We start from the raw sequence: 18,014 nt of genomic DNA, 5'->3' as shown, positions 1-18,014 counted from the left end.
TGCTTGTGCTGTTTTTTATTTTTTTTTCTTCTTTTGATGAGGTTGTGCCTGATTTATACGTCGCCACTTTTTATTATTGCATACACCACTTTGTTATTAGCAAATTTTTTTATCTTTGTTTTTGTGTAAACATATTTTTCTTTTACGTGATTATTTTTTCTCGTGTTACCCCCTGCAATAATGCCCTCGCGGTGCTGCAGGTACTTGTATAAATAAATTTTAAAAAATCATCCTTAATGCCAACGAGTTGGCACACTCCCGGGCACGAGGTCTAACATTCCACGCTGGGATGAACCACTCGGAGGCAGAGTACACGCTTTGGTATTACCGAGATCCACTCCTAACTTTTCATAAAATTTGTAAGCACTATCAATTGGAACGACGGAGGTTCCCCCTCTCACATCCAACTTTAAACAGAGCTCAGTCTATCACGTTATATCAACTACAGACTAAGGCATACGTTTCTCCCCTGAATTGCTCTAAATATACGGACGGTATACAGCCAGGCTACCCTCACTGTGATAACCAGTGTTGTACTTGGCAACACATGCTGTGGCAATGTCCTGCCCTACCCGAGAGCTCCGGGTCTCCGTCAACAAAGGAGGACTGGCGATCTCTTCTCATAAGCAACGAGAAGGAAGACCAGCTACGAGTTATCCAGAGAGCCCATGACATGACCGAGGAGATGCATCTCCCCGTCCCGTCGTGGGTGCGGCCCGCCGATGTGGCTTTCCTAAGGGGGAGTGAGCGTCGTCTCCGGATCAAATAAAGTTTTTTGCGTGCCTGCCTGCCTGTCCCGTGACTAACGCTAACAGCCCCTTCTAAATCTCAATACGCTTTTCCACAGGGCACTGGTGTACTGCTGCGAAGGTGGCTTAAGCAGCATTCTCTCCATGAGTTTGAACCAAAGACAAGAAATTTTCTAATCACTACACTTCCCTCCTCCCACCTTTTTTCTTCTTTCACTGGGGGGGTTTCCTTGCAAGGCACGTTCGACCAGGTCAAGTAACAACAGCGTGTGCCTGTTGGCCCGGCGACGGTACCCGATATCTATTTCAAGGACCGTGGCCAGGAGGACGCAATTTCTAGGCAAATAAAATGTTGTATGTGCAGCTGCTAAGACAATCAACATGGCCGCTGGCAACGTCGGCGTTGGCAGCACATTGAGCTTGTTCACGTGAGAAAAATTCGGCATATGCTTGCACCTTTAGTTCTTACTAAGCCATAGCCACGTTTTCAGGCTACGAAATTTACATTTGGCGCAAAGCATCGGTGGCTACAGCACACATTTTTGTTTTGAAGTTCTATCGTCCCACCAATAGGTATCCGCTGCAGTCAGCAAACTGGTGGGCACGCAGCGTCGTTACTTTGTTTGGTCGATCACGTCTCGTGAGCGTGGGGCACATGCCTAGAATACTTTTAGTATATTGACTGATGGCGCAAACTGCCCGTGGCTGACGTGGCTTGCATTTTTTGCCGAAATTAGCACACACGAGAACATTTTGAGGCTGGCTGGGCATTTTGGTACAGTATGCCGCAATTTCAGCAAATTTAACGGCTTTGTCGCAGCTCGGCGCAACGATCAGAAATTGTATCAAATTGGCGCAGTTGGTGCAGCTGTTGCACCCCTGCATAAGCTGCAGTTGCAAGGGAAAGTGTGCAAGGGGGAACCAAGAAGGGTGCTAACAATAAGAACTGGCTACGCAGTGACAGTGGAAGAGAACAGGGATGAACACTTGTGTTTGGCAGAGTGGTGAAGGAGTGGTTAGCACGGAAGTGAAGGAATGGCAGGGAGTGAAGGTGAGTGTCACCTGATCTTCTATCTAGAGCACTCGTACCCTATCTTACAGGTAGCATACAGCAAGTGCAAAGGCTGGATCAGCCATAATGGCAGTGGATTTTAAAACTTTTGCCGGGATTCTCACAACTGGTTGTATGTGACAGCATGTGACTATCAATGTGCTTGAATCAGGAGTAGTGTAACTCTGTCACACCTTTTTCTTTTACTCAACATTTAGATTTGAACAGCAGCTCTGCTGATTACTTTGGTGTGTTTCAGATGCGCACACTTAGCAATCGCTCAGAATATTGATAGCCATGGTTCTAAAGGCCAAGTTTCACCATCACTCAATGTCTGTGCACATTGGGGCCTTATTAGACTGAAATTGTAATTGTGACAATAACAAAGTTGAAAAATACAACAATGAGACCTAGTTAAGAAACATACTTTAAAGCACCATTCCTAGACAGTGCCGTCCTGACCACTAAGATAATGAAGAGCAAGAATGGTGGTAAGGGATATAGCCGCTCTTGGCATGAATTAGGTATGCTTACAAGTGGAGGCGATGGCTCAATATAGTTAAAGCATTGGGCTGCTGTGTTTGAGAACATAGGTTCAACTCCATTATGAGACACCCAGACACAATTTTATTTTTAAGTGTGACGTATGTATTTCCTCGAATACTTCGTGCACTTTTTCTCGCAATTTTGGAGCTCCAAGAAGGGGGTGCACAGAATACACAGTGATTTAACGAATGCATACGAAATAATGTAGATTAGTCCTAATGCTCGCATCATGTACCTTAAAGAAAAAAAAAATAAATTAGAGCATGAACAAAGTGTACATGTTTATTTAACAGAATAAGCACGTACTTTAATCAGTCAGATCATGTCACACGCTGTCTAGTGGGAATCACTGACAGAGAGGTCTGATTGAGCATCATTGTCGCGGCCACTGTCACTGCCATCCCAAAGTGCATCGCCCTCGGTTCTGTCTAGCGCATTTGAATGTCCCATTTTCTTGAAACTCTTCTCGACAATGCTGGGAGAAACTAAGTTTTAGGACACGGCGATATCAGATGACCTAAGCAATCTTACGTAATTGAAAAGACCTTCTTCAGCGACAAAAAACTTGTATTAGCAAGCACGCACTCTTGCTTTCTCCCATACCAATCCCGCCAATGGCCACACGTTGAAGAACTTCACACTGAACTGCTAGGCGGTAGCATGATTCCCGTTTTCTTTGACAAACTTCATAACAGCGAGCTCAAATTTTGCTGTATATATAATTACTGTAGCCCATTGCAATAAAACAGTAAAAATGTGAGGGGCAGATAATGAAACCTAAACTTCCGAAAGGAACCAAATGTGTGTTGCAGTGCGGACGCAGAGAGTGTGGGGAACAGTTGGCTGGACAGGCCCAACAGGCCCTCGCGCGCCTCCAGTGCCGAAAGCTGTCCGTGCCGTGACGCAAGTGTGCATTCTCACAGTGGTATAGATGGAGAGATAGATGGGGGCGAACGCTAGAGCAGTTCCGGCGACACATGTCAGCAGGTTTGAGTGTTCGTGCACAGTATTCCAGGAGCCCTAGTTCGGGGGAGTCCTTAGAAAAAGGGACTTCGCACTCGTAGCCCACTTGACTGCGCTCGCTTGATTGGCAGGGCGTGCACCCGGGCACCTGTTCAAAGAATCTAAAGGTCCCAAGTCTCTTCGTGTGCGTGTCAGCGAGCTGGCTCGGGCTGGTCAAAAGCACAAAACATGCAAGTAAATATTTTTGTCGTGACCCTAACAAAATATTAGCGGTGCATAAATTATGAGAGTAAATACCGTATTCTGCAAGAATGCAGCAACAGCAGCCATAGACATAAAGACACAAAAGACAAAAAATTTAACCAAGAAAGCTTCGCTTCAATAGTACAGGTGCGCTTTCTGAGTAAAATAAGTACAAGAGTACATATATATATTTTGCCAATACGTAATTGTAAAACATACTGATGCTCAAGCCTTGGCAGCGTCACTAATCAGGTCGCGCACATAGTTTTAACCTGTGCAATGTAGAGGGTACTGTCTTTTCATGACTGCTACTTCGCCATGCAGGGCTAACTTAAGAGAGAGAGGCAGGTACAGGAGAAGAGACACACTCACTTTTTTACAGTGTACTACATGTAGGGCAAGATATCTTATTCACTTTGACCTTGTATTGACCACCATGGTGATACATTTGACAAATTTTTAATAGCAGTATAATTGATATCACGATAAAACAACACAGAACAATGACAACATAGTGTGACACCTGGCCAAACAAACACCAAGAAAATTCCAGAATTCTTAGCCTTTCTGAGATGTGCAACAGTAAACCTTATGATGTGCTAAAAGCCTGAATAAAGAAAAAGCTAAGCAGGACACATTTCCATTTCTAAGATGGCCTCTGTAAGAGACATCTATATGAATCCTTAACAAAGACTTAGAACTATGGCTACCACATCAGACATCACACTTTCAAATAATCTATGTTCAACGAATATTTTCTAGTAAAACTTTTATGCAAGCAGCATGAAAACAATTATCAAACTTGGCTTTGTACTATTGACAAACAAACTTATGGAAACACTGGGTTTGTGTCACGACTGATCCCGAATATAAACTAATAATACACATGAGCGAGCTACACATCACAGTTTATGCTGTCTCGTTTGAAAAAAAAAAAAAGCTGCCAGTTCCAAGGGGGCACGGGTGCCTTCAAATTCTGTGCGTTACACTAATAAAGGTTATGTGCACAGTAAAGCCTCGTAAAACCCCTGAGCCCTGTATTTTGTAACCAATGGCCCTTATAATTAAAAATTCTAAAAAGACTGAGGGTTTGGACAAGATTACTTCTATTATAAATCAGCATCGAAGTGTCTTTGAACACATTTACGGAATATTGCTCATAATAGGCCTAGAAAAGTTACTATAGCACAAGGGTTCTTGGGTAGGCTAGTTGGTTTATGAACATTAAGGCAGAACGGCACAAAACACAGGGCAGGGAACATACAGGACACAGCGGCATTTCAACGTCCTATTTTTCATGCTCTTCTGCCACAATTGATTTTCATTCATAGTTGTTTGCTTTTTAGTGACTACAGATTTCATAAACTTTACAATTTGCAAGCTTTCCCGTTGCTCACAATACTTTAGAAGTACACTGGAAGACAAACTTGGGCTAGTTGGCGGTTAATAAATGTGAAGGGAAAACAGCACTAAAACACAATAAGAACTTAACAAAACATGACACAGGCGCTGAATCAGAATAAAATATTGATTGGAAAGCACACGCTACTTTATTATAAAGCAACCAACCTAGTCACGTGACACACCATAGTATCTGCACAGTAGAGCGATTGGGATCAAGAAAAATAACTAATGACGAAATGCAACATGTGTGACAATGCCCAAGACAAAAGAACAAACCCTTTACAGGCAAAAAGAAAGCATAACAGTCTGCAAAAAAAAAGTGCCTGTAATGCGGAAGTGTTGAATTCAACTAAAGAATTTCCTTCTGACTAAGGACGACCAACAGATGCATCCTTCCTCCTTCCTTTCAATGTAAAAAAGCTTCCAAAGACCCATGTGACTAAGTCAGCTGCATTATATATGTGTGCGAGTGCTTTCCAAAAAATTTTTACTTACAAGTTAGAACCTGTGTCGTGTCTTCCTTAGTTTTAGTTTACATTTTAGCGCTGTTTTTTCTTCGCAATCCCTTAGACATGCATTTCCATACTATTACCATACATAACAACCGCCACAGCAGATGCTGCAATGAAACTGGCACTGATACTCTGTCACAGAGTGTGTGGGAGTGCAAAAGCCATTATAAAAGCACAATAAAAGAAAATTCAGGGTAATTAGCAGTCACAACAATGATAGAAATGACATCTTGCAGTAGGACAGTAGAGAATTGAGCCAAGGGAATGGAAAGAAGTGCATACCAGTTGGTATCAAGTTGGCTGCATTTCACGAGAGTGTCTGGATTCTCTTCTAAACCATATAGACATTATTTTAGAGAGCCTTCCACAAAAAGCTATCTTTATTAGCCAAGTGTGTCTAGTAACAATGTCTGTTATATGCAGTGTTGTTACCATGGCGAACATAAAAAAAAACAACTAAACTTTTTTCTAAATGTCTCTTATAAAAAGGGCTCTTTTTTTCAAATAAACCCAAAAAAGTCCGATACACATTTCCGCTAAAATTTTTTCACTTCAAGTTTATCCGAAAAACTCCGATTTTAAAAAGCCATTTTCAACATTTGAAGAGCATTTTCAAAGCTGAAAATCATCAAAAAAAAGAGTTGCCCTCCCCTTTTATCCCCAATAAACGGCAACAACCTCGTAAAGTATGTTGAATCTATTATAACAAGCTTTGACACTGTAATACTAACAAACATAGGTTTTTTGTTTTCAAGTGTCTGTACTTGTATGTATATGGGTATGCACGTTTGAGCCGTCCAGAAATTCGAAATACACTTAATGTGTTTGCACTTTTCATGTTCACATGTTTCATTTAAGATTTCCGAGTATTGAGCAATAAATATAGGTTTGTGCGAATATTCGAATGCTTTGAATATTTGACCATTATTACAGTGTCAAATTCGCTTCGATTCGAATGTAAATTATTAGGAATTTCCAAGTATTCGAGATGAAGGAATAGATGTATATTAGCTGGCATATAACCCCTGTAAAAGTGGTTTCACTGCAGTGAAGGAATCCTAAGCCGTAAAAGCACTAGTTTCGATGTATTAGTTTGCATGCGACTCCCTGTAAAGGTGGTTTCACGGCAGTAAAGAAATGATAAGTCGTGAAGACACCTACCCACAAGAAACCTGGCTGCCGCGAAGCCCTACTTCAATATTTGATGAACATGCTACCCTCACATCAATTCATAATTTTTTTTTAAAGTTTAAAGCGTGTAGTACAGGCTTACATGCTCCCAGTCTAGCGAATATTAAAATTTGACATATTTTACAGGTTATCAATTGCATTCTACCGAAAGTCAAACACTGACACTATTCAATGTTACAGTCAAATCTCAATAATTCAAACTCGAAAAGGCCCAAAAATTTGTTCGAGTTATAAGTTCGAATTAACGAAAGCTAATTAAATGGAGGGCTCTCCATGCAGTGGCGCATGTGCATTGAGCTAACACACGAGGGGGAAGTTTCAGAACACTTATGTTGATTCACAAATCATAGGACATCCGTTATTTATTGAAGTAATCGGTGATGCGCATCTGCACACGTTTGCTTTGCGGCGAGTCAATAAATTTCGCACGCAGCTTGCAAAGCATTTCTACTTCAGCTTCAGCATTCTCTTGGCAAGAGAAGTTGTGCGCGGAAATGTCCAGCGCCAACACTTTCTAAAGATGACAGCAACGATTGCGTAGCAGAGCCTCAGCCGCAGCATGGCCAGAACCTGACTGAAAGGAGGAGCGTCTACACGCGGAGAGAAGCAGATCGGCATTCGAGAGAAAACCAACACTCCATGGCAGCGTTTTTTTTTTCTCTCTTCGCGCGCGTCGTTTAAAGAAGAAGGGTTACGTGGCAGGGACGCAAAAGGGGGGAATCGTGGCACCGGCGCGTTAGAGACCCCCTCCCCTCAAGGCGCCCGTGCTCCAGCAAGGGCTGCTGAAAATAGTGCCTTTTTCTTTTCCTTCAACCACACATTCATTCAACCCAGCGACAGCTTTCCGTTTTTTTTCTCTCCCTTTCTCTTCACGCGTGGCGATGGAAGGAGAAGGGTCTTTACGTGACAGGGACAAAAAAGGAAGAAGCGTGACACGGGCGCGCCACAGATCGGCATTTGAGAGAGGGCAAACATTCCACCGCAGCCTTTTCTTTCCTTTTTATTTCCTTCGTGCGCAGCGTTGAGGTGTCGCAAGTGCCACCGCAGTATTGGGCGGGGTGCTGAGAGCAATTTCGTAGCACGTTATATTCGAATTAATTGATGCAAGTGCTTGCACGTTCGAATTACCAAGCATTTTCACCCATTGGAATACACATAGCTTTGATGGGACATCATCCTGAGCTCGAATTAATGAGATTCGACTGTATTCCCACTTCCTTTGCACACAAAAAAAGACAATTGCACAAGACTTATTAAAAAATATATTGTACAGATTAGTTTGGTCATGAGAACTACGTCCATTTTTCTTTATAAGATGTGATGTATAGTACTTGAATTGGATTCGAAATCATTCAACCACAACCACTATTAGCTTCGACTTTGCTTCGAACCTAAAATTCACTATTCGCACAAGCCTACAATAATACTAATATTAGGTCTTTTATTATTCATCAAGAAGATGGGGGAGACAGGGAGACAAAGCTGAGAAGCAGGCTCAACAACTCCTGCCCCCCTCCTCCCTACCGAAAGCTGACTTAGTGAGTCTAAAGCATTGCACATCGACAGCTTTCTTAAAAGGGTAAATAAACAAGAACTGAAAAAAAAAAAAATGAAAGAATTGAAAAACATGTTTATCAACAATACGAGTCATCTTCCTAGAAAGCAACATTCATATGAACCCATTACAGTAAGTAAAAATCCAAAATTGAATAATAAATTTCAAAGAAATGGATTTTATTGATTGATTGATATGTGGGGTTTGACGTCCCAAAACCATCATATGATTATGAGAGACGCCGTAGTGAAGGGCTCCGGAAATTTCGACCACCTGGGGTTTTTCAACGTGCACCCAAATCTGAGCACACGGGCCTACAACATTTCCGCCTCCATCGAAAATGCAGCCGCCGCAGCCGGGATTCGATTCAGAGAAATGGATACTTGTGAGAAGTAAACTCTAATGAACACTCAATTTTCTCTAAAAAAAAAGTAACTCCAAAAAACACCCTTCAAACTTCTAGAAAAATAAACTCCGAGAACACGAAGCTGCAACAAAGTCTCTCTTGCAACAGTGGATCTTGTAACAAGATTTAACTGTGGTACCTGAAATTCACAATAAATAATTTATTATAAACAGCCCAAAATTTAAAAGATTATTTAAAAGAGAGTGTTCTGGGAGGAGAATTCACTAACCAGAACCTCCTTACATTAGTGGCTTATTGGTTCGCCGTTCAAGGGCGCAGTAAACACTCGTACCTGACCTCCTGTGCTGCCAGCATTTGACCTCCTGGTAATAGCAGTAGGTCTAGATGGTCCTGCTGTTGAAAGAGGGGTTGGCCCGTGCAGCTCAGATGAGTCACTGCCAGATGTCTTGGGTGAGGAAGACGAGACACCCTGAGCGAGTGATCGCGGCCTTCGAGCAGGTGAAGGTGAAGCGCTATCCTTCGAGGCTTCACCACCAGTATCTGTAGTCCCTGCACCTCCTGCGGACTTGCGCCGAGGCTTTTGGCACGCATGTCACGTGAGCAAGGCCATAGCAGAAGAAACAAAGTATGCAAAGAAGCACTAGTCACTACATGCACTGGCAAGTGAATGCACATAAGAAGAATGTCACTTCACATAGAAATATTTCCTGAAAAGCCCATGACAGTCAAGGAAATATCTGTGACACTATTCACAATGCTGTACACTTAAAGTATAGGTTAGAAATTACTGCTGAAATGCCAGAGTAATCGCCAAAGCACTGTCGACAGTTCTGCCTGAACTGAGAAGGTGCAACTGCTGTCAAATAACATTATAATAAACTGATGGTGGCAAATTCACCAAATGACTCTTCCTGAATATTGGGAATACCTTAGCAAGCACATTTACATAGGATGTGCAAAGTGGCAAGCTAAGTTAGAACATGAGGCTAAAGCTCAGAGTCATTGTTTTATGCCCTACATTAGGGACTACGATAAGCAATTTCATTTCACAGTGATGTCTTTCTGGGCGAGTTGTTGCGAAAATATCATTAAAGGCAGTGCAAAAATGTGCATGTTCTCTTTTTCTGGCTGCCTTTAATGATGCAGTTTCATTTCTCTGGTTTGTAAGCAGTGCTCACAAAGGCAGCAAAAGGTTCATCAGTATTCAATGATGTGCTATAAGTGTATATATTCAATGATGTGCTATAAGTGAATGTGAGTGCCAGGGTGAGTAATAAAGTTTGACATTGAATGAGCATATAAAAAAATTAATCTTAAATAAGGTAATTACAGAAAGTAATTTACAAAAAGTCTCAATGCACTTTGAAAATTCGCCAAAAGAGAGGCAGGTGCAGAAAACACTTGGAAGCCTATGCATCCCCTGCTACCTATTCAAAACACTAGTAATAACATGTTAGAATTGGTTATGAACAAAACATGATGGTCATTGGATGCTTTTAGCTCCTTGCAATACCTTCTAGAACAAACAGCTCACAAAAGAATATTCTTCGCAGCGGTAGCTTTTGAAAGTGCAATTGGGACAACACAGGACAAGCACTGCTTTTAATCAACCAAAGCTGTAATGCAAGACATCACAAATATATAGGCTTGGGCCTCTGAAGCAAGAGAACCACAGAAAAGGCTAAAGAACATGATAATATGGTACTGCCAAGACAGGATATACTCGTGTATATGTACTGTGAATGTGCTTCCTTTGAATTTAGTTTCTGTTACTCAAAAAAAGCAGTTACAACTGGAATATGAATGACAATACCTATCTTAGCCACCAGTCGACAAAATTAAAGAAAACAAATGGCGTACACAAACCTGCACAAAGCGTCTCAAAGGTGTAAGTGGCAAATTAAAAACTGTGTAGTGATCATATGTACCAGTACTAAAATTTACTAAATTTCTTTGCAACAACACAAAAGGAACCACAAACTGTTGCAATATTAGTACACCCTTGCCTCTTCTTCCATCCTATGTACAAGTTTCAGCAAGAGGGTGTCAAGCCAGAGTATCAGAGTATCAGACAAAATATTTATTCAGCGATCCTCCTTGTCTCGAAGAAATTCAAAAAGTGAGGCTGCTGATATACTAAGCCCAGACATCTGGTTTTCAATATAGCCCCAAACCTGTGCATTATTTGTGTCAATGATATTTGATGCGACGGTCTCATGGCACCATACCGACCTGTTTGTGTGTGCATATAGAGTTAAACCTGCCTATAACGAACCTCCATATAATGAATTGCTCGATATAACAAAGTTTCTTTATTTCCTGCTGTTACTCCATAGAAGCACATGTACTTGCGCCCTCTACGTAACAAAGTAACAGCGAGAGACAACCTTAATATAACGAATTTTTTTGGCCCGAATTTTGTCATTTTGGCACGAGCATGCATCTTCCGCAGTTGCCCCGCCGTTGATGAAGCACTAAGTGGCGACGGCGTGCTCGTGGTACGGTGACTTCCAGGCAAAACGAGCGCTCGTTATTGCAAACGGATGTGCGCAACGTTGCCAGGGAGGCCTGCACCCCACGAGCCGCCGTTCTTGCCGCCGTTCTTGGTGCTTGTGCCGATGTGCCCTTTCCCTCCAAACCAAAAAAATATATATATATTTTTGCGTTGCCAGTGTCACTACAGCAAAGCACCTCATGCTTTGAGGTTGCGTCACATTTGTAGGGCCCCGCTGATTATGGAGGGCGTTTTACCGAATAGTTTTCCATGGTATCCGTGTCATTCGTCATTAGCTCTTCCTTTTCAACCCCGCGCGCGTTCATGGTTTCTCTGCGCACGCTTGGTGTGGCGCTCGACAACGTTCAGCTTTGCTTTTTTTTTTTTTTTTTTTCAAGTACAAACGATCATGTTGTACCTATCGTGGGGATGTCAGGTTAGGTGCTTATGGAAACTGAGACCACGGTGACAATCACGGATCTTCGGAGGTCGACTCATCAGGCGTTTGCGTTTCTAGTTTGATGGACCGTAGCCTTCGCGATAAGCCACTTAGCTTGGGCAACAACACGAAGATGCATTGAATGCAATGCAATAAACGTGAGAGCAACAAATTGTTATGTTATATGAAGTAAGGCTGGCAGCCAACTCTTTTCAGGAGTAGAAGTGGACTTCAATGTTTTGAAGCCGCTCAGGGAGCAAAAATAATGCTGTTTTGGCGTAGGTTTTGCGCAGTAATTCAATAAAAAAAAAGTTTTGAAGTACGTTCGAAGCACCAAAACGTGTTTTGGAGCAATGCAAGTTGGTTTTGAAGCAGCTTTCTAGGGTCAAACATCGGCAATCGAAACTCTTTATGGTAAAAAAATTCCAATGGTTTTCATTACACATTAAGTACTAAGGAGCTTACAAGGCTTATTAACAGGCCCATGCGCACATGTGTGTGTGTGATACAAAACATGCTCATTTTATACTGAGCTTGAAACAAAAAGAAAGATATATTTTGGGTGGTAAAACCATGGAAATATTTCTTAATGCGAATGCACACTACAAGGAGTCTCGCTAGTTTCTGCAGCATTGCACCTGATGTGTGGAACGGAGTACAATCATGGCGCACTTCATTTGGCGGAAGTTTATTATCCGGACGATAATTAAACACACTACTCTGCTCATGTCACTCGGTCTGGAGCGAAGTGGGGATGAGCAATTCACAGAGCAAATCCGCTGGCATGATACAGCGAGACGCCCAGCAGCCACACTGTAGGCAGCATAGAGAGCCCCACGAATAACCGAATTACAACATGATCTAACTCCCCTGGATATAGACGAGGTGGCGTCATTGGTGTAATCAATGCTCAGTGTTGCTCCGTCGATGATAATAATCGGTTAGATTGGAGGTTCACACTTCCAATCGGCACCCATCATGGAAATTGCCGTTTATGTGCAGCCTGGTGCAGTAAGTCAAATTGGCGCAGAATGGCGCAGCGCTTCCACCCCTGTGTTTGGGATCGGATATCGCGAAACTCCTACGATATGCTGGTGTAAGCAAATACGGCCGCTCTAAGGAGAACTGCTCTTTCACACAGCCTTTTCATGTTGAAAGCTCACTAATCCTTGCCTAGATAGCGCATGTGCCAGCGATCGCACCCGTAAAATCAAAGTTCATCGTTGCTACTTAGCGACAAGCATAATCATGTTTTGCCGCCATAAGTGATATTGACGCGCTGAATTATTTTCCCCCATTTTCGCGACTAGAAGAAGAAAAAAACATTGCGAAAAACAAGGAGGGGGGGGGGGGGGGGGGTCCTGAACGCAAGCACAAACATCGGCGTTGCGGTCTCGTAATGGCTTGCAGTGGACAAACACACGAGAGTAGGGTTTCCCAGTAATGTGAGAGTCTCAAAGGGGGAGTGCAAATGCTTCCGAAATTTTGCATCATCAAAACAACTATAGCCAAAAAATAAATTCCGTCGAAACAACTCGCGTATGCCTTCACACGTCAACGGACGGGACGGCGCAGCTAGCTGCCGTAAAAGCATGGATCAAAGCTTTCGCTTTGCTCAATACTAGATTTTCACTTTGCTCACTACTAGATTTTTAGGACAGGAATGCCCTAACGCTTCTAGCCTTTTTTATGTCTTTACTGACTTTATTCTACCGCTGCGTGAACCACGTGTCCTTGAAGCTTGTAGATCGCTATCACATCGCCGCGACGGTTGCGGCAAACAGTACTTTTGTTTTCACATCATGTGCCTTCAAACTAAGTCATTTTATGCTATGATCACGACTGCCGTGGTTTTTTCCAACAGAGTTTGCGGAAAGCAGCGTTGCTTTTACTGGTTGAGCGTTGGCCATGTGCCCACTTTCGGAGTTCTGTCAGTAACATCGTCGTCATTCATGATCGTGTTGAACTACCGCGGTTTCATCCACAGCAGTTGTGGCAACAACGACCACACGCACTGTAGAAGATAGTGCATGCGCTGGTCGCACGCGCACTTCCGAAGTTCGAGCACGCTGCTCTTGATCGGCCATCGTTTGACAGTTTCAGTAGTATTGGCCCAATGAACGCATGAATTTGACTGGAGAATTTCATGAATTCGTATCTGCCCTGGGTTGGCATTGCCGAGACTCTACTGTACGTTTAGATGAACTACTCTCTAATTTCTTTAAACAAAATGCGATATGCTCTAAAAAGCCTGGAACGGACTGCCCTATACTTTTGTCAAAGGGGCCACATCTTGCACACAAGTTTAGATTTCCGGGAGATTTTTATGGCCACCATACAAACGGAAGAAACCATCAAAATCCAAGAGTACCCTGGAGAATGCGGGAGACTTAGAAGGTATGTGATGATGATAACATTAATACATATTGTTCTCTTCTGGTGGCCGAATATAGCACAATGCCGTTTTTCTTGCTTCCGCGACTAGCTACAGCAATGCACCATAGCCAATCGCGGAGGCCACTCTTTTTTACTCATTTTATTTTTTTTATCGGAAATGAAATATTTTTCCTAAAACTTCCGGTAAGATTCGTACAATCGTAAGCGTGGTCAAAATTCGTATATTTTACAGAAAAATCGAAAGAGTTGGCAGGTATGCACCTGCCAATGGACTTTTTTATGCAATTCCACAATGCCCCGCGGGCATGCGGAGCACTATGGAAAAAGCTGCTATGCCGAGAAAACCGGCTTTACCTCCACCCACTGCTTGTCGGCACCATGTGACGAGCACAGAACGAAAAGAACATGCCGCCGCTCGTTCAATAGGGTCCGGATGCACCTGCATGTATATCTACGCATGAAATGATAAATAAATAATGCAGTCAGTGTAGGTAACACTGAACGGGTGTACATCGAATGCAGAAGATGAGCGGCATGCGAGTTGTTGCGTACTGATACATGTGGTCAAAACTAGCTATCGTGAGGAATGTGAGCTGTAACACTGAATTCATAGTTATTCAACGATGAACTGCTCATAAGCACCATGGCTTTTAATACCATTCCGGTTTGATTGGGCCGTTAACACAAGACTGCAGAGAAGTGTAACCGCTATAGATTTAAAAAAAAATTTTATGGACAAGTGACGCGCTGAAAGGAAAAGTAAACATATTTTGAACGTGTTCAAGGATGAAGGAATGAAACTAGAATTCGCATCTGAGATACCTTGCTCTGATAATTTGCGATTTCTTAGAAGATGCTTAAGTGTCTCTGCAAAGCATGTTTTCTTGCACTATATTCCGCAAGGAGTGAGACCACTACGGAATTTCGCGTCTGCGCATTAAAATATTGTTAAATGAGGAATGAAGATGTCGTTCTTACGCTCAGCGAAAAAAAGAGACAAAAAACAAAAACTTGGGCACATTACATGAGCATCCATGTCATTTGCATTGGTTTGTTAACAGCTCATTCACACTGCAAATGAAGACTCATTCGGACGACCTACACCCGCGAATAAACAAGGAATATTGCAGTTATTTCTCACATACGTTGTGCACAGTCTGCGAAGAAATTGGGCAGCGATACGAGGTGAGGGTTGTGTTTTCAACACCATATGCTTATAACATTTCTTCTGTAGAGCGCAAAAAGTTGCAGGGGTCTGCAGCGGGCAAGAAAAGTACTATAAGAGGCATGCCAATTGTTCTTTCAATTGTTGTGCAAGAGTTGCTAACCCAATTCTTCTTGTGTTCATATATATACATCAGCCAGACGGGTTGAGGTATCAAGACGCGCCTCAGAGAGCAATAAAATTCACTGAATCAAGCTATCTCATCGCACTTCACATTTTCAGTAATGCAATTTCACTTTTGAAGGCCTGGTAACCTTGCAAAGCCACCCTAACCAGACCGCGCGAGAAATCTCGGAGACATATCATAAAGAACAGCGCAGCCTGTTTAAGTCAATTGACCTTCGCTTACAACACAAAAACAACTTTATTAATTAACTATAAACACATGCCTCGGTTATTATTCTTTTTGTACCTCTTTGTGACATGTGCATTGCACCCCAATTTTCTTATATAAGTTTGTTAGAACATGCGATAACCTTTCAGTTGTGAGTGAGCACTTCTGATGTGCATATTTCTTTCCTGGTTCTACTTCTTTCTTTTTGCCCTGTAGGTTTTATTTCAACCTGAAGTTACAGTGCCAAGGGAAGTTGGTAGATGAATATGCTGCGAGTGGCGTGCAGTGCTTTAGTCCATGTATTTTATTTTAGGAACCAGCACTTATTTCTAAAGCACTCTTTAAATATACCAGACCTCTACAATTTACTTGTAAATTGCGTCAAAGGACATTGATTCCTAATGCATCCGTGAATTTATAGACTGTGCTTGCACCTTTCAGGCAACCAAGTTGAACTTTTTTTATTTATGCTGGAGGCAGACTGATGCTAAAGAACAATAATAATATTCACTGATGCTTCTGATTGATTGATTTGTGGGGTTTAACGTCCCAAAACCACTATTTGATTATGAGAGACGCCGTAGTGAAGGGCTCCGGAAATTTTGACCACCTGGGGTTCTTTAACGTGCACCCAAATCTGAGTACACAGGCCTACAACATTTTAACTGATGCTTCTGAGCCACTCAGCAAGTTGAACAGGGCGACAAGTGCAAATCGTAGACAGGTCATTGCACCAAAACACTGAAGTTTGTGAGTGAGTCACACAGTAATGTATCACACCTTGCCGAGTTCCCTTGACCTGAGAAGTGCTGGCATGGTGCAAACGGAAAATTGAAGCACGAGGCCTGTGCGCTCGTCGCGGCGGCTACTGCTGCATATCAACTTTCCCATAAGCGCTTGCGCGCCAGTTGGCGGCACTAACGTGCTTAACAAAGGTCTATAGTGTCAGTTGCTGGGACACAGCACTTGAGTGAGGTAGTGCACAGTGCTCTCGTCGGTTTTTCATTGCAATGAAAATGATGGAGCGACAGAAACAGCGTTACAGCATCAAGTTTTGCCAGAAATTGGGCAACAGCCAAGAGGAAACCATGGAAAAGATCAAGACAGTTTTTGGTGATGATGCTACGAGTCACACACAGATTAAATTTAAAAACGACTACACATCGGTGGAGAGCGAACCAAGCTCCGGTTGGCTATCAACATGCCTAAATGACCAGGTCATCGCCAAAGTGAATACTGTGGTGATGCAGGATCGTCGCGTGACTATCCGGGAAATTTCGGAAGAGGTGGGCATCCACACTTTCTCTGCACATTCCATTATGACTGAAGATTTTGTCATGAAGAGAGTTGCGGCGAAATTCGTGCCGAAACTGCTCACGGTGGAGCAAAAGCAACTTTGTGTTCAAGTGTTACAGGACATGCTGGATTTTACAAGCAGTGACTCCAACTTTATGAACACTGGTGGTGACCAGTCTTGGGTGTGTGGGTACGACCCAGAAACGAAATTCAAGTCATCACACTGAAAGCATTCCCCGTCACCAAGACCAAAGAAGGCCTGCCAAGGGCACAGCAATGTCAAAGTGATGCTGAGTGCTTTCTTTGACTCCCCCGGTGCGGTACACCATGAGTACGCACCACAGGGTCAAACAATCACCAAAGAGCACTACAGGGATGTTGTCTGTTGCCTACGTGATGCTATGCGGCACAACAGACCCGAGTTGTGGTATAACAAGCTGAGTATAACAAGCTCACCCACATGCCATAACTATGTCTCGGTCGACTAAGTGGTCCCGCCCGTGTGGCATTTTCAAACGCCACTCGTGCATGCCAACAATGACTTAAGACCAGACGACCGCGCTTGGCCTGCTTCTTGCAAGACGTGCTTCTGGGTAAGCTTTCCCTCTTTTTATCCTAAACTGGGGTGACATTGACGGCTCTGCCCGTGAACTGTGTGAAAGACTGAGTCCCCTTGTTTCCATGCACGGGTTCTCTGCATTCGCCTTCGCGGAACGGATCGGCGTGATTAGTTGACTGGTCGAGAACTCACTCTGGACTCTGCAGCAGCCGCATTACTGGCGCTACACGCAACACGCCGCCAATGGGTTCCTCATACTAACTAGCGGGTTTCACTAGATGTCTACATCAAGGCCAAGACTTTGTAATAAACACTTTATGGCATAAAAAGTCCCCCCCCACACACAAGCAACAAGTCATGACTCACTCGTCGTAAGCTGGACAGCCTCGGTGGTGGAGCAAGGGGCTTTTCAAACTCAAACACAATGATGGCAGCTGCAAGAGAAACAACAAAAATTTTAACATGCTCGAGTTTGTGAATATTGGTCATGAAATGCAGGTTCAGTCCCCATGCATACAAAGAAGAACTGAATTCTAGCATTGATTTACATTTACTGTATTATTAAGGAAAGATGTTGCTTTGTAAAACCAACTTTTTTAAAACTTAGGAAATGTTGATAAAAATTACCATACATATTCAGCATGTCTTTCTTATGCTTCCATAAAAGTTTCAGAGAAGCATCTTCAGAA

General features: G+C 42.9%; 1 protein-coding gene across 1 annotated transcript in view; it reads right to left on the bottom strand.

The window, feature by feature from the left end:
* The window catches only part of LOC119160953 (uncharacterized), a 270,658-nt gene that overhangs the window by 97,349 nt on the left and 155,295 nt on the right, over positions 1-18,014 (bottom strand). Inside the window, exons 12-13 of the mRNA XM_075880196.1 lie at positions 17,692-17,759; positions 8,913-9,158 (exon numbers count right to left, since the gene is read on the bottom strand). Of these exons, the coding sequence (XP_075736311.1) occupies positions 8,913-9,158; positions 17,692-17,759 (314 nt within the window). The remainder of the gene's footprint in view (positions 1-8,912; positions 9,159-17,691; positions 17,760-18,014) is intronic.

Source organism: Rhipicephalus microplus, chromosome X (assembly GCF_043290135.1).
Source record: "Rhipicephalus microplus isolate Deutch F79 chromosome X, USDA_Rmic, whole genome shotgun sequence".
NCBI lineage: Eukaryota > Metazoa > Arthropoda > Arachnida > Ixodida > Ixodidae > Rhipicephalus > Rhipicephalus microplus.
This window is presented reverse-complemented; position numbering and strand designations above follow the sequence as displayed.